This window comes from Pelobates fuscus, chromosome 2, assembly GCF_036172605.1.
Source record: "Pelobates fuscus isolate aPelFus1 chromosome 2, aPelFus1.pri, whole genome shotgun sequence".
NCBI lineage: Eukaryota > Metazoa > Chordata > Amphibia > Anura > Pelobatidae > Pelobates > Pelobates fuscus.
The window spans coordinates 386,375,252-386,401,047 of record NC_086318.1 but is presented as its reverse complement, the minus strand read 5'-3'; the positions used below and the strand labels follow the sequence as shown (position 1 = coordinate 386,401,047).

At 38.4% G+C, this 25,796-nt stretch overlaps 1 protein-coding gene across 1 annotated transcript; it reads left to right on the top strand.

Annotated features, from left to right (window-relative positions):
• Window positions 1-121: 121 nt before the first annotated feature.
• BROX (BRO1 domain and CAAX motif containing) lies at window positions 122-18,755 on the top strand. The gene is made up of 13 exons (XM_063443798.1): window positions 122-262; window positions 6,551-6,687; window positions 6,929-7,035; window positions 7,419-7,515; window positions 9,977-10,072; window positions 11,140-11,212; window positions 11,397-11,502; window positions 12,847-12,936; window positions 14,107-14,192; window positions 15,850-15,931; window positions 16,831-16,981; window positions 17,817-17,976; window positions 18,354-18,755. Exons 2-13 carry the CDS (start codon window positions 6,587-6,589, stop codon window positions 18,438-18,440), a joined length of 1,236 nt encoding a protein of 411 aa, XP_063299868.1. The 5' UTR covers window positions 122-262; window positions 6,551-6,586; the 3' UTR covers window positions 18,441-18,755.
• Window positions 18,756-25,796: the final 7,041 nt, after the last annotated feature.

Sequence of the window (25,796 nt, the reverse complement as noted above, 5' to 3'; positions counted from 1 at the left end):
GATGGTGGTGTTATTACAACCGCAGCGGCAGACTATGCAGAGGGGCGTGGTCTTTTGCCTGGAGCTGGTGACGCATGAGTAGTGGGCGGGGTTACTTGAAGGCAGGTGCTGGATGTCTTGTGTGATGACGTCATGACCCGGAAGTGTGGCTGTGACAGTCCTGTAGATCGCTAGGTGTTGGTACCTGGTGGAAGGGGCAGCTGGGGGCCACCGTATACTGTACTCCCTGCAGGAGAAGGGAAAGGAGGCCTTAGCCTGGCAGGTGAGTATAGAGAGAGGAAATGGTATATGTATTATTATAATCCCTGTCACTGCTGGCTGTGGAGCTGCACGAAGTGTATATAACATCCACTTACTGGTGGGCTTATCATACAATGTACTGTGGGGTTGGTTATAACTAGTCTAAATCATACAACTAGTCATATAACTAGCCTCACACATACATAACTAGTCATATAACTAGCCTTTCACACACATAATTAGTCATATAACTAGCCTCTCACACACATAACTAGTCATATAACTAGCCTCTCACACTGACACACATACATAACTAGTCATATAACTAGCCTCTCACACTGACACACATACATAACTAGTCATATAACTAGCCTCTCACACTGACACACATACATAACTAGTCATATAACTAGCCTCTCACACTGACACACATACATAACTAGTCATATAACTAGCCTCTCACACTGACACACATACATAACTAGTCATATAACTAGCCTCTCACACACATAACTAGTCATATAACTAGCCTCTCACACACATAACTAGTCATATAACTAGCCTCTCACACTGACACACATACATAACTAGTCATATAACTAGCCTCTCACACTGACACACATACATAACTAGTCATATAACTAGCCTCTCACACTGACACACATACATAACTAGTCATATAACTAGCCTCTCACACACATAACTAGTCATATAACAGGCCTCTCACACTGACACACATACATAACTAGTCATATAACTAGCCTCTCACACTGACACACATACATAACTAGTCATATAACTAGCCTCTCACACTGACACACATACATAACTAGTCATATAACTAGCCTCTCACACACATAACTAGTCATATAACTAGCCTCTCACACTGACACACATACATAACTAGTCATATAACTAGCCTCTCACACACATAACTAGTCATATAACTAGCCTCTCACACTGACACACATACATAACTAGTCATATAACTAGCCTCTCACACTGACACACATACATAACTAGTCATATAACTAGCCTCTCACACTGACACATAACTAGTCATATAACTAGCCTCTCACACTGACACATAACTAGTCATATAACTAGCCTCTCACACTGACACATAACTAGTCATATAACTAGCCTCTCACACTGACGCATAACTAGTCATATAACTAGCCTCTCACACTGACACACATACATAACTAGTCATATAACTAGCCTATCACACTGACACACATACATAACTAGTCATATAACTAGCCTCTCACACTGACACACATACATAACTAGTCATATAACTAGCCTCTCACACTGACACACATACATAACTAGTCATATAACTAGCCTCTCACACTGACACACATACATAACTAGTCATATAACTAGCCTCTCACACTGACACACATACATAACTAGTCATATAACTAGCTTCTCACACTGACACACATACATAACTAGTCATATAACTAGCCTCTCACACTGACACATAACTAGTCATATAACTAGCCTCTCACAGTGACACATAACTAGTCATATAACTAGCCTCTCACAGTGACACATAACTAGTCATATAACTAGCCTCTCACAGTGACACATAACTAGTCATATAACTAGCCTCTCACACTGACACATAACTAGTCATATAACTAGTCTCTCACACTGACACATAACTAGTCATATAACTAGTCTCTCACACTGACACATAACTAGTCATATAACTAGTCTCTCACACTGACACATAACTAGTCATATAACTAGTCTTTTACACTGACACACACATAGCTAGTCTCTCACACTGACACATAACTAGTCTCTCACACTGAAACACATACACAACTAATCCTATAACTAGCCTCTCACATTGAAACACATACACAACTAGTCTCTCACACTGAAACACATACACAACTAGTCTCTCACACTGAAACACATACACAACTAGTCCTATAACTAGCCTCTCACACAGTGCATTTATGGCAGTCTCAGTACTCCATCTAGGGTGAATGTGGCAATTTTTGTGCACTGCTATTTGGTTACCTCTAGTAGAGAGGCTTTAAATCTAATGCTACTCTATGAGAAGAGACTCTTGTGGCTGCCAGTCGAATCACCGCTAGAGGTGTGGTTTCGCACACATGTAAACATAGCTGTTAATATTGGTTAGTGGATACAACCAATTCATTAAGATGCTGTGTTTTTGGTGTGTTGTGTTTCTTTACATTGATGGCAATTTATGTTTTAGTATCTTAGCTCTTATATATCATCATGCTTACACAGTTCCCCTTAACGTTGTAAAATATAACCTAGTGGAAATACATAAAAAACATATTCTTCTGTTTGGAATTCTCTTTTTGCAAGTTATCTAGCGTTTCTAATGACCTCACCCAATCACATCTCGAGCATAGATCAGTGTTTAAAAGCTGCACCTTTTTAGTGTAATGCAATCTCCCTGTGTAAGCTGAACAGGTGTGTTCCCTCTTTCTGTTACCTGCAAAATTAAATATGAAAAACCACAGGGAAGTTCTAAAAAGAAATAAATGGTACCGTTGTGTTTTATTACGGAATTTTCTGGATGTACTTCTTCCTTGGCTCTGTATTTGCAAGGCTCTGATGTTAACAGGACTTTATCACTCATAGGGTTAATCTAAACAAAAAAAACAAAAAACATGTATTTATAAAACACTGTTTTTGATTAGAGTCACCCTTACTGTGTTGGTGTCACTCTCCAATTAAAAAAAACAAAACTAGGGAAAGGGCATAATTGGCACGTGGTAAGGGGGGCATTGCGCCAAAGGACACCTGTCGCCAGCATGCTGTACGTGCCAATATCAGAAGTCCAATGTGCATGGAATTCACATTATCCACCTGGAGCTCATGTTCTGAGCTAGCTAACGATGGAGTTATAGCAAAACGCTACATACAGAATCCAGGCACCATGACCACAAATTACTAAAGTGGTCATGTTGCTTGGAGTAACACTTTCACTGCTGAGTTTTAGCAAAATTTTATCTACACGTGGGACAAAGTACAGGCTAATTAAAGAACAACATTCAAATAAAATAAAGCTTAGTGCATTATGCTTTATCTCAAATGGCAACAGCAAAATAGAATAGGATAAAGGGACACTATAGTCACCCAGACCACTTCAGCTCAATGAAGTGGTCTGGGTGCCAGGTCCCTCAGGTTTTAACTCTTCACATGTAAACATAGCAGTTTCAGAGAAACTGCTATGTTTACATAGCAGGGTTAATCCAACCTCTTGTTCCTGACAGCCGCTAGGGGCGCTTCTGCAACGCTGGATGCAAAATTCAGCGTGCAGAATTTAGGTCAAAGGCATTCAGCCTTTTAGTAGATAGCTCCCTGATACCGTGGGAATTAGGGAGTTATCTACTAAGCGGCTGCAAGATGCAGCCGCGGCAATGAATAGGATCGGAGTTTCATTCATTAGAATGAAATTCCGATACGATCAAAGTACCAAATTGCATCCTAACACCAATGGAGAAACAGTGCTCATTCTGTTAGGATGCAATTCGGCAGTTTTGCCGGCGTTCTGTCTAAGTGACAGGACGTTCGGCAATACTGACAGGAAGCATTGTGGGAACAGGGAGGAAAGCTAGGGATCATGGGAAAATTGCTCTGACCAGCGGAAATGAAGCACACTTTGCTCCTCCGCTGGTCTGAGCTGGTCAAGCGGAGAAATCCTCCATAAGACAAAGAGTCCCTACTTTGTCTTATGATTTTAAAGAAAACTAAAGAAGACAGGAAGAAAAGAAGAACAGATCCTGAGAGAGGGGGAGAAGAGGAAGAGATTGAGGAAAGGTAAGTTCGGCATGAAAGTGCCGCTTTAAAATCACTCAATGGTGGTTGGGAGTAATTCTTTAAGATGACCATTGTATTTTAACCTCTCGTACTTAATGAGAACACTACTTGTTTATTGGTTTAGGAAAGGAACATCGAAAATCGATCTGATCTATGCTGTCAATTTTACCCAAAATAAGCATCTCAGGATAAGTGAAAATAAATGTAACATCGAATACTGTAAGCGTGCAAGAGATAACATTGAAGGTTTTTGTGTGTTAGTTTTTATCATAGCTTGGTAGTTGTAATTATAGCATTTAGCACACCAATCAATGGCAATAATCGTTTGTTTTTGTTTGTTTTTTGAAATGTTTAGTTTTGTGATTGCTTTCATGTGAACAGACATATTAGATTAATTTCTCCAGCAAAAAGTACATCTACCTGCTAGCGCAGCACACCCAACTTTAGAGACTGATTATTCTCTGAAGATGTGTTTTATTATATACCGCATTAATGACAGTGTGAGATCCAACTGGTGTATTATACAGGAAAACAAGTTGCAGATAGTCAACTGATCTACTATGTGTGTTATGCTTTTATTTTTCGTATATAAAACATGTTCATTTATTAAGTGTAATAAATACTTGATAGGTGAATTATATAATCATAAAATCATTATTAAAGGAACACTGCATTGCCATAATAATTTTTTTTTTAAATCAGTACTATTTAGTAGATATATCCCCAATAAAAACATGTATGCATTTTTTTAATTAGGGGTATACCTAAAAACAGCTTTGAAAACCTGCAGATCTCTTGTCCCCTTCTTCCCCAGACGAGACATTCTGTGGCTCTCTAATCACATGCTTCTCAATGCAGCTCAGGCATGGCAGGTGCTCTGGACACTGCGTACCTCCTGAGTTTAGTTCCATTAAATTAAACAACCAGGATATAACTGGATCAGTACTCTAACAGTCACGGGGTTAAAAAAAAAAAAAAAAAAAAGACGCTTCAAGCATAAGAGAGTGTTCCTTTACAAGAAAATCATTTAGCTTGCCTGGGGACTTAACATTTGTTGTCCTTTGCTACTAGCTAGGCCTTCAAAATTGCTTGCTACTGCAAGCCATAGTATACCCTCCAAGGATGACTTTCTACTCAACACAGCTAATTTTTCACTCGCCAGTGGCTAGTGGAGATTTTGAGTCCAGGCTTCATTGATTGTGAACTTGTAGAGACATTCAGTTTAGTGCAACCGAGGCTTTAACAGAGGTATATGTCTAGAAGTAGTACTTTGTCGTATTATAACTTTGGATTTGCTTGGAATTTAAGTGAAATTGACTTTCAGTCTGTATAAAATGTTCAATTTTAATATTTTTGGGGAGAGGGTCAGAAAGGAGGGTTGTAAAAGAGCTGCTGTGCATTCTCGGTGAGTGTCTCTTACATCACGTTTTGTCTTAAACAATTGTTCATTGTTTTGCTATTTAGCAAAATATGAATCATTGTGGCATGTACCACAGCCTGCCTTATATCAGAAAAACGCTGTACCTTTTTCATGCTGATCATAAAATGCCAATTATCGCATGCTAGCCTATGCTATGTCACATGAGATAAGTATGTGATGTCAGCTGAGTAATTTTTCTCTCGTGACCTTCATTGAAAAGCAGTGTTGGGACGGCCCGTGATAACTTCCCTTTGGCAACACTGCTGCTGTGAACTGTTGGACTCACCCACAGCAGTGTTATAATTGCTATAGGTAGAATGACGATGGGAAAATAGAACAAACATTTCTTAAATACTATGGATGATAAAATTGACCTAATGACATATTTGGACTTTTGTTTTAAACCCAATCGTATCATTTTGTTTGTGAGCATCACCTTGATGCGTATTTTTCTCATGCATTTCTTTCAATGTTAAGTCAGACTGATAAGTGACTAGACTGAAAGTGTCCGCTGTACTGTGCTTTGAAAATGTATCTACTTTTCTATTATACTAGATTCAAAGAACAGTCGATCAATTTCTAATTTTATTATATTTTTACAGTTTACACCACAATTAAACCAATCTCGTTGCTTATTTGTTCAGTTGTATTTGAAGGGTGTTCACTGCTTCTAAAGCCTATGTCAGTACAGTAGCCTTGTAGCTTTTTAGAAATCCAATTATTCACTTTTGCTGGTTGAGCATTATTCTCTGCAGTTGAATTTACCAAAACTGCACAAACAGTAGTGGTTATGGTGCTTGAAACGTTACTGTAAATATTGTCACTATTCTACTAATATAGCTTCTAATATACACAATTTCTAAAGTTGGTCATTTTCTGCTGCTGTTTATGCATGGATAAGTATTTCTACGGGCCTAGAGTTGGGATAATTCTGATAATAAAATAGACACCTTTTTTATTTGTTCATTAAATTATCGGTTTGAACTGTAGCAATATATTTGCATTATAAATGTTTGCCATTGCTCAACTGTTTGTTTATCAGTAAATATTTGTCTTACTTTTTTCCTGTAGGAATTTAGCCATTTGTTAAGGAAATAATCAACGAAAATGACCCATTGGTTTCATCGAAATCCCCTTAAAGCCACAGCTCCTGTCTCTTTCAATTTCTATGGTGTGGCATCCACCCCTGCAGCTTCAAAATTATGCGGGTAAGTTCTGAAACTCTTTGAAAATCAACTTATAATAATTCTATTTTACTGCTGCATTGATTTATGTCTGAGCAGTGTTTTCAGCTTTGGTTTAAGTTTAATTTACTGTCCGGTTATAGACCTATAAGTCTAGAAAAAATTATTTTAATTTCATACCGACTATTGTTAATGTTTAGTAATAAGCAAGAAGTTAGAAGTGGTGGCATTATGGACTTCCTTAATGTGCCTTTTTTTTCTGCAGTGATTTAAGAGCATCAAGAGCACGTCTGCTGGAAGTCTTCACAGACGGCACCAGTAATCATGAGATGATGAAAAATGCTTCCGAGGCCTATTTCTCTTTACTACTAGGTAAGCATTGAAGGCAATTACCATTAGATTGGTGCTGTGTGAAATCGACCTGCGATCTACAAATGTAAGGATGATATGGTAATACTATAATCCATACATCGGTTTACTTCCTTACTTGTGTACTGTGATGCCCACACACCACCATTCTGGGATTGAACCATTTAAACCAGACCCCTATGAACATATGATACAGATTTAATCTGATATCAGTATTATTGAATTAACCTTAATCTGTACATCTGCTACTAGTTTTACTAACAAAATATTAAAATTTAAATTTTATCACCTGTTAAGTGCCAATACTGCATTTTACGAACACTTGTAAGGCGTTTGGGTACATGTAACATAATCTAAACTAGTTTTAATTAATTTGAACATTGCAGGCTTCATTAATGCATTGGATGGAGGCACGCAGGACAACAAGCTGCGCTATATCCAGAACTTCAAGTGGACGGATACCTTGCAGGGCAATGTCCCCAGGTACTTAAAAGTAGCAACACTTCGACATGTTGTATATTTCCCTTCAGGGTTTCAAAATACTATGCCACTAGTTAGTGTTTAAAAGTTACTCACCACACCCCGCTATCTGCAGCTTTTACTGGGCCCATAGAGAGGAGCAACACTCGAGAAGAACAGACTAGCACAACAAACACCAAAGCGCAATTCTCGACTCTGCACCATGTCACGCTTGATAGACCATTAAGCAAACACTCCCCGCTTCACAGATGGAACCACTCGCTCCTTGACATCGTGCCCTAGGCCCTACCGCACGGGTCCCTAAAAGCACCCAAGGACCTACAGCACGATATCTCGAAGCGAAGAAAGACCTGAATTTCTAGTTAACTAGCTTGTCATATGCAGATGCCATTCTCGTTAGAACAACTAGCCATCATGATACACTGTCGTCCAACTAAACCCTACTTAAAGGGACACTCCAGGCACCCAGACCACTTCTGCCCATTGGAGTGGTCTGGGTGCCAACTCCCACTACCCTTAACCCTGCAACTGTAATTATTGCAGTTTTCATAAACTGCAATAATTACCTTGCAGGGTTAACTCCTTCTCTAGTGGCTGTCTACTAGACAGCCACTAGAGGGCACTTTCTGCTTAATAGCACAGGTTTTGTGCTAGAGCATCGCTGGACGTCCTCACGCTGTGTGAGGACCTCCAGCGTCGCTCAATTCCCTATAGGAAAGCATTAAAAAGCATTTTCACTGCTTTCCTATGGAGAGCTCTAATGCGCCATTGCCGCGCATGCGCATTAGGTCTCCTCAGCTGGCGGGCGGGATCAGTCTCCCCGCCGGCTAACGTGATGAAGGGTAGGAGCGGCGGCAACCTGAAACCACTGCTGAGGGACATCGGCGGGGGTCTCAGGTAAGTCACTGAAGGGGTTTTCACCCCTTCAGCAACCGGGGATGGGTGTGGGAGGGAGAGGGGACCTGCAGTGCCAGGAAAACTGATTGTTTTCCTGGCACTGGAGAGTCCCTTTAAGGATAGCTAGATATAGACCCTGTTCACAACCTACTTAAAATGAACAAAATGTTGTTAATCTCCTGTGCGTAACATTGCATACACTACGAAAATATTTACTGTTACAAATTGTTGTGTGAAATACTGTGATTGATTTAACTTGATACTAACAATGTTTATTCTTACGCAAACATTACTGACCTGTTGTATTCTACCCCCCCCAAAAAAAAAAATCAAATAAAGATTGTCAAAAAAAAAAAAGTTACTCAGCACTGCAAGCCTTTAGTGTCCATATGACCCTTGCCATTTGGGAAATTTCAATTGTCATGGCAAAATTTGAACTCGATGGAACTTTTGAGTACTGATTGCCATTTACAAGAAGCACATACAAAAAATATTATGACTCTGGTTTGTCTATTTTATTTCATTCTCTCCCCTTAATTCTCTAAGTGGCAGTGTGTTTTCCTCTCTCTTTCTCATAGAAACACATAATAATTGGAGAGAACAAGTCTGAGCAGGCACATTTGAATAGAGTGCCTGGAGGGCTAATGAGACAGTGACCAAAATAATTGCAAATACAGAAACCAAAACCACATCCCTGTAAATCTTTATACATGCCAACAACCTTAGTGTGAGATGTGGTCTGGGTGCAGTGGCCCTGTCACTTTTAGAATCATTTACGTTGCAGGGTTATATCCTATAGTGTGTGTGTGTGTGTGTTCTTGACAATAGAACCACTTCTGTAGATTGGAGGGGTGCAGTGTTTGGCCTTGCATGCACATCTCCAATCCATTTCTTCTCTATGAGAATAAGTGACTTGGAGGCCATCACAGGTGATGTCAGCTTGGATGCTAACATCACTGAAGGCTGCAGCAGTGGAGTCTCCGCTCTAAACGTTTTATTCTCATTCTGTGTCATGGGATGCTCTGTGCTGCATTGTTATTGGCTGGACAAAGGCCAGCCAAAGGATGCAGGGCATTTAAATCCTCTTGCTCTTCCGACAAGTCCTGTCCAACTGGATGGTGTGGATTATTTTATTTTTCCTCCCTATGCTCCATGTATTTATATTGTGGCTTTTTTTTTTTGTTCCTATAGTCATTGTGGTCTTTCATGTTTCTGTTTCTCCTTATATACACCCTATATGGACTTTTTGGAAAGTTCCCATTTCAGGTGAAAATGCCACCCTCCTAACTGAAAATAAACTCAATGCTGTGGCTAGAAAGTATAAGCACAGGAAGTGCAATTTGCAAAGTAATTATGTGTTATTGTGACTGACAGATTCACTTCATAACCTGCATTTTGATACAATATTCCAGTTTGGCTGTATATTTATATGGTTTAGTGCAGGTGATATTGATGTATTGGAGAATAGAGATGTTTTGCACAGTAGAGAGTATCCGTTTCTGTTCTCACATTGTGTTGGTGTAAATACTCACAGTCCCTGTTTTACATATTTCCCCCTGTTTTGTAGTGCTCAGCAAGATGCTGTGTTTGAGCTGGCTTCGATGGGATTCAATGTAGCCCTCTGGTATACAAAGTATTCCTCAAGGCTGGCTGGAAAAGAAGAGTAAGTATTCTTATGAATAACATCTGGCCATCACCTTGCCATTTCTCTGCTGACATAAAGATAGAAAACAGATTTGACTAGTGATTCAGGGGTCAATCTGAGCACCAGATCAATCTAAGCACCTTCTTTGAAAAGGTCAGAAAATAGTGCAGAAAATATTCTGGTTATTTCTTAGAAAGTAAGTTTACCATTTATTTGTAAAAAATATTTATTTGGGATTTTTGCTTTTTATTTTAAAACCATAATCAGGTTAGGTGGTGCCCCTATTGATGGGTCACCGCTAACTCTAAATATTTATAGCTTCAGAGCTTTAGGGGGGACAGCTAGAGGTCTGTCCCCTGGAACATGACATCAAAGGAGGACTTTTACTTCCAAGATCTGTACAAGTTAATCTCTCCTTACTTTTCACAGTTTCAGCGAGAGACAAAGCTGTAGTCTTGTGACTTGTCAATCAGCTTGGGCGATTACTGCTTACAGCCCGGAATAACACAAGCAGACTATGTATAAACTGATATCAGCCAAAGTATGGCTGGTATGAGTTTATTGAGCAATTCCACTCGCCCTGTGTGATGAGCATTACTGCGGCAGCAGGATAAACTACATCTGCATTAGTCACTGTTGCACACTAACTTGGAGTGGTTTTAGAAGAATACAAGGAGCTGACTGGTTCTATTTCCTCTTGTTAGTGACCTACATTGTTATAGGGGTTTAATCTGGTTAATTCCTAACTTCTGAATGACCTTTAATGGTTTTAGGGAATACATGAGCTAATGGGTTCGTACCCCAATGCCTACATAGAATTAAAGGAACTTTATGAACTACTCCGCTTTATTGGCTATTTTAAGCAACCTGCTTTTGTTTGTGTAAAATATGTTTTAACAAATGTCATTCCCACTTGTGAGGAACCTACGGCAACTCCGTATGATTTCATGTACGTTAATGCTTAGAAGAAGTCATTCATAATATTAGAGCTGGGACAACCGGTGATAGTGCCATCTAAGTTAATTCTAGATCACTTTGAGGAGCTAGCAAATTCTAATCCATTTCATTGATTTAAAATTCTGCAGCGTTACAGAAGAAGAGGCAAAAGAAGTTCATCGGAGTCTGAAAATGGCAGCCGGTATTTTCAAACATGTGAAGGTAAGTAACAGCCGTCCTATGTGTTCACTGATCTCTAGACCTAGAATTTCAAGCATTAGAATTTTGTTGCTACCAACCTTTTTTGACCATTTTAAATTGTAGCTGAGTGCTTGTATATTATGATTTCATTAAGTAACAAAGGCTGGAGTTGTGTAATGAATAACCCATGTTTTTTCTGTTTTAGGAAAACCATATTCCAAAACTGATCACTCCAGTGGAAAAAGGCAGAGACTTGGAAAGTAGAGTTATAGATGCCTATATTGTCCAGTGCCAAGCTGAAGCACAGGAAGGTACTTATTCCTTTCAATGTCTGACAACAGACATCCTGTAAAATTCTGTCTGGTGGTTGTGTTTGGATTTTTTTAGGGTACAGTTTATGACCTTAAAGGTTGTGCTACCAGGTGGTTTTTTTACACTGCTTTATATAGCACCATTACAATTGCCTATCAATCGCTTTCACTGAAAGACCATTAAGAAACAATATTACTAAGGACTGTAATCTCTCCAAATCCTGCTGACTTGTATGCCAGCAACATTATCTTATCCTAACCAAGGGGTATAGCACGCTCAAGGAGAGAACTACTTATTTTCTATCTGCGGGGGCTGCTATTTACTCACCATGGTATTTTTCCTATTTCCAGGTTTTTATTTCATGTTTTGGGGCTGTTGTGTAGTATAGCCGTTGTTGTCACCCAGGAGTAGTAGGCAACAAACACCCACTTTGGGCATTACCTTTCTCAGCTATTGAGTAGGTTTTGGCGGCTCTATCTTGGTACACTTTAGATGGGATGCTCGGTCTGAGCATGTAATGCATAAATATGTATCACATATTTTATTAGCTTGCATTGAGTGTGCAAGGTCTTCACTGAAACTCCCAGCTTTATTTATTTATTTATTTATTTCTTTAATTTCCTTTTTTTTTTTTTTTTTTTTTTTTGGAAGAGCCTCTTGCTTTTCACCACTTGTCAAGCATGGGCAAGTTTGAATTTACATATTTAGAGCTCACCTTTAATATCTTCTCAACTATTAACCTCCTGCAAATTATTTACACCCCCCCCACTGCACCGCCCTTCCATCAACACGAGTGACAAAAGTATTTTTATTTATTTTTATACAACCCACTAAATGCCAGGAAAAGATTTTAAAATACATGAACTGAGTGAGTACAGTAAACAAGTCTTCTTGACAAACACAAAGTAAATTGTTGTCTCTGGCCCTTGGGGACTGATGAAGAGGGGTTTATTTTGTTGCAAGTTGTAACTCTTATTATTTTTGTTGTGCGCTAGGCATATTATTTAAAAACAAAAAAGCTAATTGTCCTTGTCTGACAATTATATTTGGTACATGACTATACAGTATTGGTGCAACTCATGCTTTATAACCTATTGTAACATTTCTTTTTAATTCTTATCTTTTTGTCATTCATCACTGGTCAATTGGGTAAAATCAGTGTATCATTTGTTTGGCCAGTCTTTAGAATAACTAGCCTTGTGCCGGCATGATCTGTCACTTTAACTACCTGCCACAGAGACAATAAAGTCATTCTATGAAACTGGTATAATTGTATGTCATTTATGTTTAAAGGTTTTAGCTGTTGATGAAATAATAGTTTTCTTGTTTTGTGTTACTTACAGTGACTATAGCTCGAGCAATTGAACTGAAGCACAACCCTAGTCTAATTGCTGCCTTGGCCTATGAAACTGCAAATTTCTACCAGAAAGTCGGTATGTCAGTTACAGGAAAAATTGGTTATAAACTTGTCAATAAGCCAGTTACTAATTTAAAGTGACACTAAACTTTAACCTTTTCATGACATTTTGTTAAAATTAAATTTGCATATAATTTATCTGCTAAATCGTTATGAAACATTATTGTGATACTCCAAAATATCCTGGATTTAATGTGAATTAATTTCAGCATGAAGCATTAAATATTAAATGAGCACTATGATCACCCTATCCATTACATCTATTTTTTTTTATTTTTTTTTAAACATTGTGTTTATTAAATTTTCACCTTCAATAAGAGGTTTTACAGAAAGAAAAAAACGGTGTTATACTAACCATCATATACATGTGTTCCATGCGTCTTGTCTGTGTACATATTGCGCATAGCAGGTTTCTTACATAGATTCCATTTTTGTTGGAGAGTTGAGTGCAATTATGACTTGCGCAGGTTCTGTCGGTCCGTGTATGGGCTCATGTAGCATGTTAGAAGGTACTTTGTATACAAACAGTAAGGATAGTGTAACATAAGTACTGTATATACTTAAATATAAGTTCCAAATAGAGATATTTTATCCATTGGTCTCAGGAGTTAGGTTGGAGGTCTGTGGGGGTTGTTGGGGACTCTAAGTTGGTGTATCAGTGGCTTGCTTGGGGTTGTTGTGAGTCTGCCCTTTGTGGGCCGTGAGTGCGGGTTGGGAAGAGGTCTTTCGCGTTTGGCGTGCGGGTGAGTTGCCGGTCCAGTCCCCTCTGGGCCTCGAACCTGATGCCATTTGTTTTTAGGGCTATTGTACTTCGGGGTTTGTATCCATTACATCTTATTGTAGAGTTTCACCAGTTTAAAAAACAAACAAAAAATAGAATATTACTGGAAATGAACTAATACAAGACAAAGAAATGATTCTGTAGTGGCTGCAAAAATCTATATCTCAGGGCTTTTGCAGCATCCAACGCCCAGCCCCTCAGTGTTTGAATTAGTAATACTGAAGTTTAATTTTACTTTAGACATAATAAGCTATGAGGGAATGGCTTAGTCAAAGCATCTAATAATGAGATGACCCTGTTTATTTGTTTTCACTATGTGAAGGTTGGAAGAGAACATTTCACAAATTTCAATAATTCTGGAATAAGTTTTGATTTATTACAATTATATTTTATTTTCTTCTACAGACCACACACTCTCCAGCCTAGATCCAGTTTACATTGCAAAATGGAGAAGCTACACCAAGCTGAAAATGTGTTTCTATATGGCCTATGTGAGTGCTCTGCATATTGCTGAACTCTGTTTAACCAATAACGTGGCTTTTTTTATTTTTTTATTAATTTTATTATTTTTTTACCTTCTCCTGGACAACTATGCAGCATATTGTGAATCTGTCTGACACTAAATGAATGTTAAAATAATAAGAAAATATTTTTCATTTCAAATACACAAGATTTCTTCTGTTTTGGTGTAAATGGTGTTATTCCCTCCCAAACTGTCATAAATTCTGCATGGATCACTCATTACAAGACGCATAATTAGAATGTGAATGTACATATCTTGCCATATTTAATGGAAGGCCGTGCTTTATTGAGTTGTTGCTGTAGCTGCCCTTACATAAGAGGTACCGTATATACTCGAGTATAAGACGAGTTTTTCAGCACATTTTTTGTGCTGAAAAACCCCCACTCGTCTTATACTCGAGTTAATGTCTATTATGGCAACTTACATTGCCATAATACAGACAAGGACTGGCGGTCCTGTTGGGGGCTGGCAGCAAGCTGTTACTTACCTTCACAGCAGCTCCTGTCGGCTCCCTTCTCTCTCCTCCGGTCGGCTCCCTCTGCAAGTCTCGCGAGAGCCGCGGGGTCAGAGCCCGTGGCAACGCTCCGCGCGGCCGCGAGACTTGCTGACAGGGGAGCCGCCTGGAGGAGAGAGAAGGGAGCTGACAGGAGCTGCTGTGAAGGTAAGTAACAGCTCGCTGCCAGCCCCCTCCACTGAAGTGCCAATGCCACTGGACCACCAGGGAAGGAGAGCCCCCCTCCCTGGCCAGCTAACAAGCAGGGAGGGTGGACGAAAAAATATAAATAAATTAAAAGTTAAATAAAATAAAATATTATAATATTAAAAATAATAATAAATTTAAAATATAATATATAAAAAAAAAATTATATTATAATAATAATTTAAAAATAAAAATAAAAATGCCCACCCCCCACCAAGGCTCTGCATCAGACACACAAACACACTGCATTCATACACACACACTGCATTCATACACACACACTGCATTCATACACACACACTGCATTCATACACACACACACATACACACACACACACACACACTGCATTCATACACACACACACACACTGCATTCATACACACACACACACACTGCATTCATACACACACACACTGCACTCATACATACACACACACACACTGCACTCATACATACACACACACACCGCATTCATACAAACACACACACACCGCATTCATACAAACACACTGCATTATATACACACACTTTGCATTCATTATATACACACACTGTAAATAAATATTCAATTAATATAATTTTTGGGGGATATAATTTTATTTATAAATTTACCAGTAGCTGCTGCATTTCCCACCCTAGTCTTATACTCGAGCCAATAAGTTTTTTGGGGGTAAAATTAGGGGTCTCGACTTATATTCGGGTCGACTTATACTCGAGTATATACGGTATCTGCAAGCATATTTGGTCATAGAGCAGTGAAAAAACACTTCATATCTTTCTCAGTATGAAGACGTCTACGTGTCCGTTTCTGGTTAACCCAAATTTACAGGCCTAGATGTGTGGTTGTGTTATATATAAATTTGTCTCACTATACCCTGAACTATACTCGCTACACAAAGCTAAATCCTTCTTTCTTGTTATCAGGCGTACTGCTACCATGGTCAGACGCTGCTGTCCAGCGACAAATGTGGGGAAGCTATAAGATCATTGCAAGAAGCCGAAAAATGTGAGTGTCTTTTACCCCTTCACTTCCAAGTTCTTTAAAATATATTGCAGTATTGGAAACTAAACTAAAGGCAAACAAACAGAGAAACCTAAAAAAAAATGTACTTTTTTTTTTCTACATTCATACAAGTTTTAGTTTTTCATTAGTTTGTTCCTTCTTCACAGAAATATTAGAGAGGTTAAAATTATACTGTATCCCTACTCTTACTATATTTTACACAAGGGTCTGCAATACTATAGAAGCATAATTGTCCATTTTTCACATACTCTGTGGTCTTTGTAATGAACCTCCTGGAATTGATGTGAATGCACTTTATCGAACATGACTACTAGAATGGAAATTGTCTGAGCAAATAAATCACATACTGCATTGTGTGATTATATAGGTTTGGTGAATTGTTAGTTCTTTCTGTAGATTGCTTTGATGGTATTTAATGCTTAGTTAAGCTTCAAGTTTGTAAGCCACACAAAAAAATGTGTACTGTATTTTGTACTTCAATCACACGTGTATTAAATGGAATATTATCATTCACAAATCACTAGCAAGTGTAAAGATTAAAAGATATACGTAACTCATCACCTTCTCCTCATCCATTATGAACATTGGGAATGTATAGAGAGGCTGCACAAGCAACTGTCCACTCTACAGCAAGAATATCTCGCAAGTTCTAGTGTGAATTGTAAGACATTGTGCCATCAGTCAGCTCTTGATTTGTAGTCGGTATATCAAAAAGGGCTAAAGAGGGATGGGGGGGACGGGAGAAAACATATAACTTTTCATGAAGGAACTACGGTACTTATTTATCTAGATTACATTTCGTTTCCTGAAAATCAATACCATGTATTTTTTTTATATTTTAACTTTAAATATGTACACTAATTTTTTTATTTTTTTTTCAGTCTATGGCAAGTCAGAGATGCTGTGTAAAGAATATGGTCAAACAAAGGGCCCCGGAACAACCGCAAAACCTTCAGGACATCTCTTTTTTAGAAAGCTTGGGAGTCTAGTTAAAAACACACTGGAAAAATGCCAACGAGAGAACGGCTTTATGTACGTGAATTGTTTCCTACAAATGTTTTTGTTTAGTAAAAGTAGCATAGTGTCAGCCTTAACACACAGTAGACGTAGTGAGAAATTCCTTTCTTGGCTAACTAAGCAGATTTAGATTGTAGGGTTGCAGAGCTTGCACTTTACAAATAGTGTTTATTAGACAAAGGAGGAGATAATGTTGCACCAAAAGAGTATAGACAATGTATAGGTACAAATAACAACCAGAAGTGAAAAAAGGACCAATATATCAGTAATACAATAAAAGGAATAAAAAGTCAAATAAAAGTCCCAATAAAACTTGCCAGAAGATAAAGCCTCAAATATGTCTGGAATAATTCTTCTAAAACAGTGTCAGATCAGGGTATCCTTTTTGTATGTAAAAACAAAAAGCAAAGAGTAATAGTGCAATATATTCCAGAGATAGATAATACCAAATTAAAAAGTCTAATATAGTCCTACTCGTGTTTTTTTTTTTTTTAGAGCTTTTATCCAGCTCTAGTATTAATAGCATACAGTGGTACAATCCCCACTTATGGGATACGTTATATGTTGTTCGGTAGATGTTTCATCAACCATAAAATTAATTTAAAAGAGACAACACTGTGTAAAAGAATGCCAGGAGTATGAAATCTAGAATGTAAGCTCTTTGAGTAGGGCCCTCAACCCCTCTGTTCCTGTGCGTCCATTTGTCTGGTTACAATTACGTGTCTGTTAGTCCACCCATTGTACAGCGCTATGTAATTTGCTGGCGCTATACAAATAACGTGTGTGTGTGTGTGTGTGTTCGTGTTCTGATTCTATTACAGTTTCCAGTAAACACATTTTTGCCTTACAGTTATCACCAGAAGGTGCCACCAGAGGCCCCTCAGTTGGAGTTAAAAGCCAACTATGGTCTGGTTGAGCCAGTGCCTTTTGAACTTCCTGCTCTCAGCCCAATGTGGACCCAAGAAACACATGCAGCATTTGACCTCACTAAGCAACCAAAAGATGATAAGGTAAGAAGCTATTCACATTTTTTCCTAAATGGGGGCTCCCATATTGGGCCAGATTTTCCTAGCTTACCATGGCAATGGCTATCACCTGACAAATCTGGTGTTATTTGGTAGAGCATGCTGTAAAACCCCCTAGTTCCTAAGCCTTTTTAAACATATATATTTAAACAGAGGAAATACCTCTTTCTAGTAATATTATAACCACAAAACTAATTCTAAATATAGGGGGGGGGGGGGGGGGGGAATAAAAAATTAAAAAAAAAATTGACTTTTCATTTGCTTGTTTTCCTGAAAAAGCACAGGTTCAGAACCAAAACATTTGCTGGTTCACAAAAAAATTGTTTTTTTTTTGTTTTTTTTTATTCTTTGCATATTTTCAGGCCAAGCCGAAAAAAGAAGAGGAAGTGAAACCAGTGAAGGAACCGGACATAAAACCACAGAAGGACACTGGATGTCAGATATCCTGAAGAAGACTGTATTGCCTAAACTGGATGCGGTTACCATTTGCGAAATCTGCACTATGTACATGCAGCAGATTGAGATTAATGCAATCCCTGTAGTCAGTGTGATTTCAAATCGCTGTGTGAGTTACAGTATGTCTGCACTAGTACTATGTATAAACTGCTTAGCCATCCATAAACCTACAGAAGCCAATATTTATAAAAGCTTGCTTATACTTTAAATGAAAGCAAATAGGGGATCCTGTATATGTTTCTTTTCTTCTCTAAAGGGGACTGTCTCCCAGTGATTTAATAATTTTTATTTACTTTTGGTAACTTCTTAACTTCTTGAATTTATATATATATATATATATATATATATAGAGAGAGAGAGAGCGAGAGATAATGAGATCTATTTAATAAATACACTATATATATATATAAATATAATATGTACATACTAACTTTTTAATGGCACAAACGGAATTTCTATTAATTTAGCTCTATATATTACTAACTATGCACATTGAGTGTGTTGTTTATATGTGGATTCAGATCTAACTAGAGATTCTATATATAACCAAATGCTTACACCTTTTTCAGGTTTTTTTGTTCTGGCACAAACACTACAGGTGGCCACGCACCAACTCATAATAAATTCGACTTAAGTTACAGTAGCACATTTATTAATAAGAATCATTTTAAGGACTCCATGAAATTTGTGTATGATGGCATACTTTTCTTCTTCATTGCATTTTCTGGTCAGTGGCCATTGCTTGAGTTATATTCAAATATTCTCTTTTTTGAATCTTCTCATTGTCTGGAAGTCACCAGTCAGCCAATCAGAATGCGCTGTGATCTCAAATGAGCCCCTGATGTTTTTGTTTTCCCTCCTGTTTTTCTATGCGTCTTTTATTACTTGCTTTATTTAAAATGCAGGCCATGTTGCAAACGTGAAAGGAGCACTCACATTCTTTACCTATTCAAACATGTCTTTGTATGCTGTTTCACATACATTCTAATTCATAATGCATTATTTACAATAGTATCAAAAACTGCGGGGAAAAAAATCTCACTCTGTCTCTTGACCCAAAAACAGTGCATTACTGGCAAGTACTTGGTGCTTGCAGGATCCAGAACATGTGCACACCTGTTAAAGTGGACACTCCACTGCCAAAATACAAAATAAATAAAAATAACCCCTTCGTAGATATACCCCAAATAAAAACATGCATGCTTTTAATTATGCATTTTTTTTCATGGGAGTTATATCTAAAAACAGATTGCAAAGCCTGCAGTTCTCTACTAACTTTCCAAGCCTTACCCTTCTAACTCTGCCCAGACTTTCTGTGGCTGTCCAATCAGAGACTTCCCAATGCAGCTCAATGAGGAGTTTTTGCAAGTCAGGTGCTCTGGGCAATTGTTGCTTCTGGAGTTTAGCTCTGCTAAGCTAATGAAACGAAAAAGTGATAGGACCGGTTCTCTGATTGACAGTCAGTGGAGAAATGTAATCAAGCAAATTAACAAGTGTCTTTTTTTTTTTTTTTTTTTTTATTGAAATCTGCACTTTTTGCAAAATGGAAAAAAACAAAGAGGACATACTTCATACACAAAGCTTTTCAGCAACCTGAAGTGTTTTAGGGGTCTAAAGTGTCCATTTAAAAAAACATTTTTTTTAGGGCATTAAATTGTGAATACTAAGGGCGTTGTTTTATGGTAGATATATGTTCTGTATAAATATAAAACTAGTGGCCACATTATCACAAGTTATAAAACTAATTCTTTGTGTTTGACAGCACTGACTAAATATGCTTACTTCATATAAAGGAGTTGGTTCTTGGATGTAAATAAAGACGGTTTCCTCTAATAAAATTGTTAAATGAAATTTATGTTTCAATATGGTAATAGAAAAATATATTTGAATGAAATTAGTGAATTTATAGTCTCGTATAAACAGTCTTGAGACATTGCCTGGTTTTTCAATTTAGAAATGGTATATGATATTCTTTATGAAATACTGCATTTTATAATGTTTGCTTCATTTCCCCACATGTACCTCTCAGAGAAAGCTCAATCAACCTACCAAGACTTCATAGTGATACATTGTCCTTAACTAAAGAACAATTAGATCTTTGGAAAAATCTGATTTTTTTTTTTTAATGCCACATGGAAAGGTCTAAACTGTAGAGAACTTAGACACTAGGTGACTAATTAGGTATAATGCAATACTGTATTATGTGTACTATTTCATATTTTGTGAAAACCTCAACCTGTATTTGTTAATTTTTTTTATTTTTTTAGTTTGTCCAGTTTTATATATGATTTAAAAGTTCTTTTTTAATACAACATGGCTTAGTGATAAAACAAAGTAGTATGTTATTTTCACTGAGATGACAAGAACAACAGTTTGTAGAAGTTCTATATCCTCTTGTGTGACTGAAAGTGCTTCATAGCCTATCATTAAACGTTTATTTGCAAATATAATAAAAATAGTTAAACACGTCTACCGAGACAGCAATAGTATAACGAAAAATAATGTAGACATAGTAAATCCAAAACAGGACAAGCAAATGAGCATGTTAAAATGGTGGAATAAATAATGCATATACTCACACAACCGTTTTAAGCCAGAGTAGTTAAATGCACTTGTAGGCAATAGGAAACTTTGCAAGAATGTGTCAAACTAGTTTGTTTATTTATTTTAGCAGGTTCGGTTCTGGTTTAGTGGAACCATAATTTAATAGGACAAAAGAAAGATGTGAAAGAGGGAGCATAGTATAAGAGAAACAGACATGACTTTGGATGATGTGAGTACCCTCATGAAGTGGTGAGAAAAGTTGTAAACCGAAGATGAGAAGCAGAAATTAATTTGGAGAGAAGGGCTGGGGAACACTGGCAACAAATCAGGAGAACCAGCGTTTCCCACACCTCTTGGGTTTGGTGCCCCTCAGAAACATGGGTGGGGTTGTTTAGAAAGTCCAGGATTGACAGCAGTGACTCTCTGAGATATATACCTATTAAGACTAATGGGGTCATAGGTTAGTGTAACATTGGAAATTCTGAATTTTACTGAATAAATTTCCTCCACTTTTAGGATCACTCTTGCACTGTGGGCACTACTCTGTGCCTCCAAAATATGGGTATTCGATTGCAGGAAGCATTAATTTAGGAAGGTAAAAATAGACTTAGTAGGAGGTGACCAAGGAGGAGGTATGAATTAAGAGGTAGTAGGGTACCCATTGCGAAAGCCACAGGCGGATCCGTCTGGGCATATACCATCATATAAACGCCTCTCCAGAAGTGGTGTAAGTGGGTATTCACATCATATGTGTGACAAGCTACCTAGTTTTCAAACACTCAGGTTCGACATATGAAGAAAGGATTGTCAAGAGTGCAGTACTAAAGGTTAAGCAGTTTGTTTTCCGATTCACGATTCCAAGTATAAATGGATGATTTGCGAGTAAGAGTAAAAGTTTGAATTCATTGGTCTTCAGTGTCATCCCAAGATATCTTTCCCAGTATTGTAAGAAGTACAATGAGATTCTGGATGCAAGGCGATACTGTTCCTTAAATTACATCAGAAAGCAGTAGTGTTTCACCATATTTTTTTGGTAATAAATGAAACAGGTCACTTATTGCACTATAACTACTACAGAAAATTGTATCCTTGTTATCCTACTTGGAGTGTTACTTTATTTGTAAACCATCTAGTGTAAGACTTACTAAAGGTGCCCTTTGTTCTTGTGCGTAGGATATGGAGTGCTAATATATCTACTATATATACGGTTAACAGCAAAATCAATTTTATAAAGGTGTTCACTGCTAGAATGTGAGCTTCAATGGCAATGCACAACAGGATATGGCATCCAAATAAAGGTCTAGATCAATGCTTTTTGATAATAGGTAATCCAATAAAGATTTAACAATGAGAGAAGAGAAATTGAAAAACTGTACTAGCCATTTTGCCTCCTCTATGATTTTGTGAAATGTGAGCAGTGCCGAGAGAACCATAGCGCTAAAAAAAAGGTACCGGTAAGTAAACTTTTTATTTCACAAATATTTCTGGCACACTATAGTGTTAGAAATACAGGTTTGTATTCCTAACAGTATAGCCTTCCTTTAACCCCTTAACTGCCAAAGTTAAGTATAATCGGTTTTATTTTCATGTATTTTGCAGTATGAAATTTAGTTAAAGGAGCCTCACTCACCTTTATTTATACTCTGAGTGATTACAGCTCTAGGAAGAACCATTTTTTTTCTCCCAGAAGCCTCCAATCGTTGATATACTGCCTGCACGTTTGCTGAAAATGTAAGCTCACCCACTGCTCCAAAACAGTACATGAAGTTTCAAAGAGTCATATCATTCCTATAGTTGAGAAGGACTAAATGGACTCTACTATTCCATTTAATTCCATTAGCATTTCAGGAATTGATAAAGATTACTGTAGCAGTTTTAAATACCTTTTATTTTAGAATATTTATGATTTAACTGTATTTACTGTATGTTGAAGCTCACATGCAGACATTCTTTTTACATTCTGTGGCCGTTTTTAAGTAAGCTGCACTGCTAGTAATGCACCAGGGTCCTTGAAAATAACTATAAACCTTGTATCTGTTTTTGTCACACCTACTGTATGTGAGAAAAAAAATAGCATTTTTGCTTTTATGGTAACATTTAAGAAAGATAAATGATACTGTATACTGTCTAAAACTTTTCTTTTCCCAAATATTTCTATAAAGTGTGAACGAATAAGTGAAAAACAAAAATTGTGTTGATTTTTTTTTTTTGTCAATCTTATTTTTATTAAAGGCATATAGTATGGGATACAAAAGAGAAATCGGAGGAAACGTTTAAGCGATTTACAATATAGGGTTGGTACAACAATACGCCAAGTTAGAGTACATTTCCAGATTTTCAGTGCCTCGTTTTTTTATATATATTGTAGTTAAACTCCAGTTTGAAAATACAAGCTAAGGATCAAAAGATCCGGATTGGTAACTCGCTAAGTCATGTTAGTCAGGCATCTGGTGACACATGGGTGAGAAAAACATTGGTTTCACAATAGACGTTAACACAACAGTACATCACCCAAGAATGTTAATTTTTACGTTAAACATAATCTAAACCATTGCTTATAAGTATCCCATATGCTGTATTATGCTTTTCTAGGCTTTAATCGTGTGCGTCAGGGTTGGCTACAAGTGTGGATAGCAGTGATTAACAGGAAACAAGCATGGCCTAGTGATGGGGTTCATACATCAGAAATACAGTGTAGTACATGCTTAAATTGTTAACACCTTAGGTGATTGAAGGGTAGGAGACCATAGGTAGTGTGTAGAAACAAGAAAAAAATATATATATCATGGTGTGCATCATTATTTATCGGCATATGTAGCTTAATTTGTGGTGTCTAGAGTGAGACAGTCCTCTCGGCCTGTCAGGCCACTGTGGAAAGTCCAGGATTAACCAATGCCCTGGGCTGGTGGAGCGTAGAAGTTGGCATGAAGTGCAGCTATCCAACCTATGCCCAGTGCAGGAGTGTGCCTCTTGCTGTTGGTGTTGGCCTCAGGGAAAACGCTGTGTAGGGCCTCTGCTGTGCAGGTGCGGGAAGAGGCGATCCTCCAGCCCCAGGCTGGTGAGCAGGCCTGCATCACTGAGCCACAAACCCGGTGACTTCCAGAGTCCGAGTTTCCTCCTCTTGTGGGAGTGCTGGGGGGTCTGGTGGTATGCTGCCGTTTACGGCGCTGGGACCTCCGCTGTTGTGGAAGATGCTTACGGGCTTTAGCCCTGGTGGCCTTCAGCCCAGGTGGGCTACGTGGAGTAGGGGTGTTTGGCTGTGAAATCGCTGTGCTCCTTGCTCCCCGCTGCTTGTGCCCCACCTCACCGGCGCGTGTCTTGGTTTGTAAATCAATCTGGGCTGCCTGTATGCGCTGGTCCAGTTTCTCCCAGAACCGGAGGAAGATTTCCTCGAGGCGTTGCAGGGTGTCTGTGGCATTACTGTGACTGGGCATGTAGCTTAGAGGCAGGCTTCTAGTATGCGGTGAGTGTGCAGCCGCCATCTTGGATGTGCCACGAGGCAGGCGTTTGTAGTGCCGTGCTGGATGCTGATGCAAGTGGTTCTCTACCGCGGTTCTGTATGGTCCAGGATAACCCCCACTGGACCGAGGGGGGGGGGGGGAGGTGTGGGTGCGAGGCTGCAGTCACTGTACCTGTGCCCGGAAAGCGGCCGTCTCTCCGTGGCTCAGTTCGCGTTAGGCCGCAAGCCTCGGCGTGTCAGTTTGGCTGTGCAGGAGTTCGGGGGAAGCACCCGTCGATGCAGCAGCCTCTCCTGGTTTCAGTCGTCGTGGGTTGCAGTTTGTCAGACACGAGTTGTGGGTAGAAGTCCCCGTTTTTTGTCCCCAGACGCGGGAGCTCTCGCTGGACACGTCTGGGCTGCTTGGCTCCGCCCCCCCCCTGTACCAGAGTTTTTTTCCTCCTTCCAGCTTGGGAGGATCTGCAGTGGCTGCTCCTGTTCTCACCCTCCATCCATGCTGTGTGTGCTCCGTCGTGTTGATTTACATTATTTTAATTTAAAGTTTGTCTGCCAAGCAATTTATACACATACCGGTAATCGCTATGATATATGTTTACATGCCAGTTATGCATCCCTTGCTTCAAATAATTAAACCAATATTTTTCCAATTAAAAAGTGTTCAGTAGTGAACGGGTTAATCTTCAGTTCATGTTGGAGTTCTAAACACTTCTTCTTCTTTTTTTTTTGTTCATGTTTCTTTTTGGAGTCTCTCTGTATACTTAAAATAGAACAAAATATGGTATCTTGATAACAAATGGCTAAATTACAAGACATTCAAATCCGTAAAACGTCTGCATGATTGTACCAATTTAAAACCTTCACTAAAGAAAAAAAAACTGTTTAAAATTGGAATCAATAAAGCACAATCTATAAACAAAACTTCTGTTTTATACTGTGCTTACTCGGCATCTTACGTTTAAAATTTACGGTGAATGGGTTACATTTTCATATCCTAGCGGGTTATTCGCTAAAGGGAAAATGGTTGGAAATTATAAGTGATTTCAAAGTGTAGGCTAGAATATCCGAATTGGAACCATTGCTGACTTGAACAATCCACTTTGCAATCCTGACAATTTCGTGAATAACTTTGCATGTTTTATCAGACATCTAGGCATTCCCTAGAGCAGATCGAATGCAGGTTGCCCTATATTGGGATAGGAGTAAGGGACAGTAGAATTCGATATTCATCCCTCTTTGTAGTGTCACTTCATTCCTGCCATGTCATTTCTACAGTACAGTTGGCATTCTAAATTGTTCCTCCCTCGTCCTTCTGCCAGAAGTGAGAGATTCTAGATTAGAAATGGAAAAG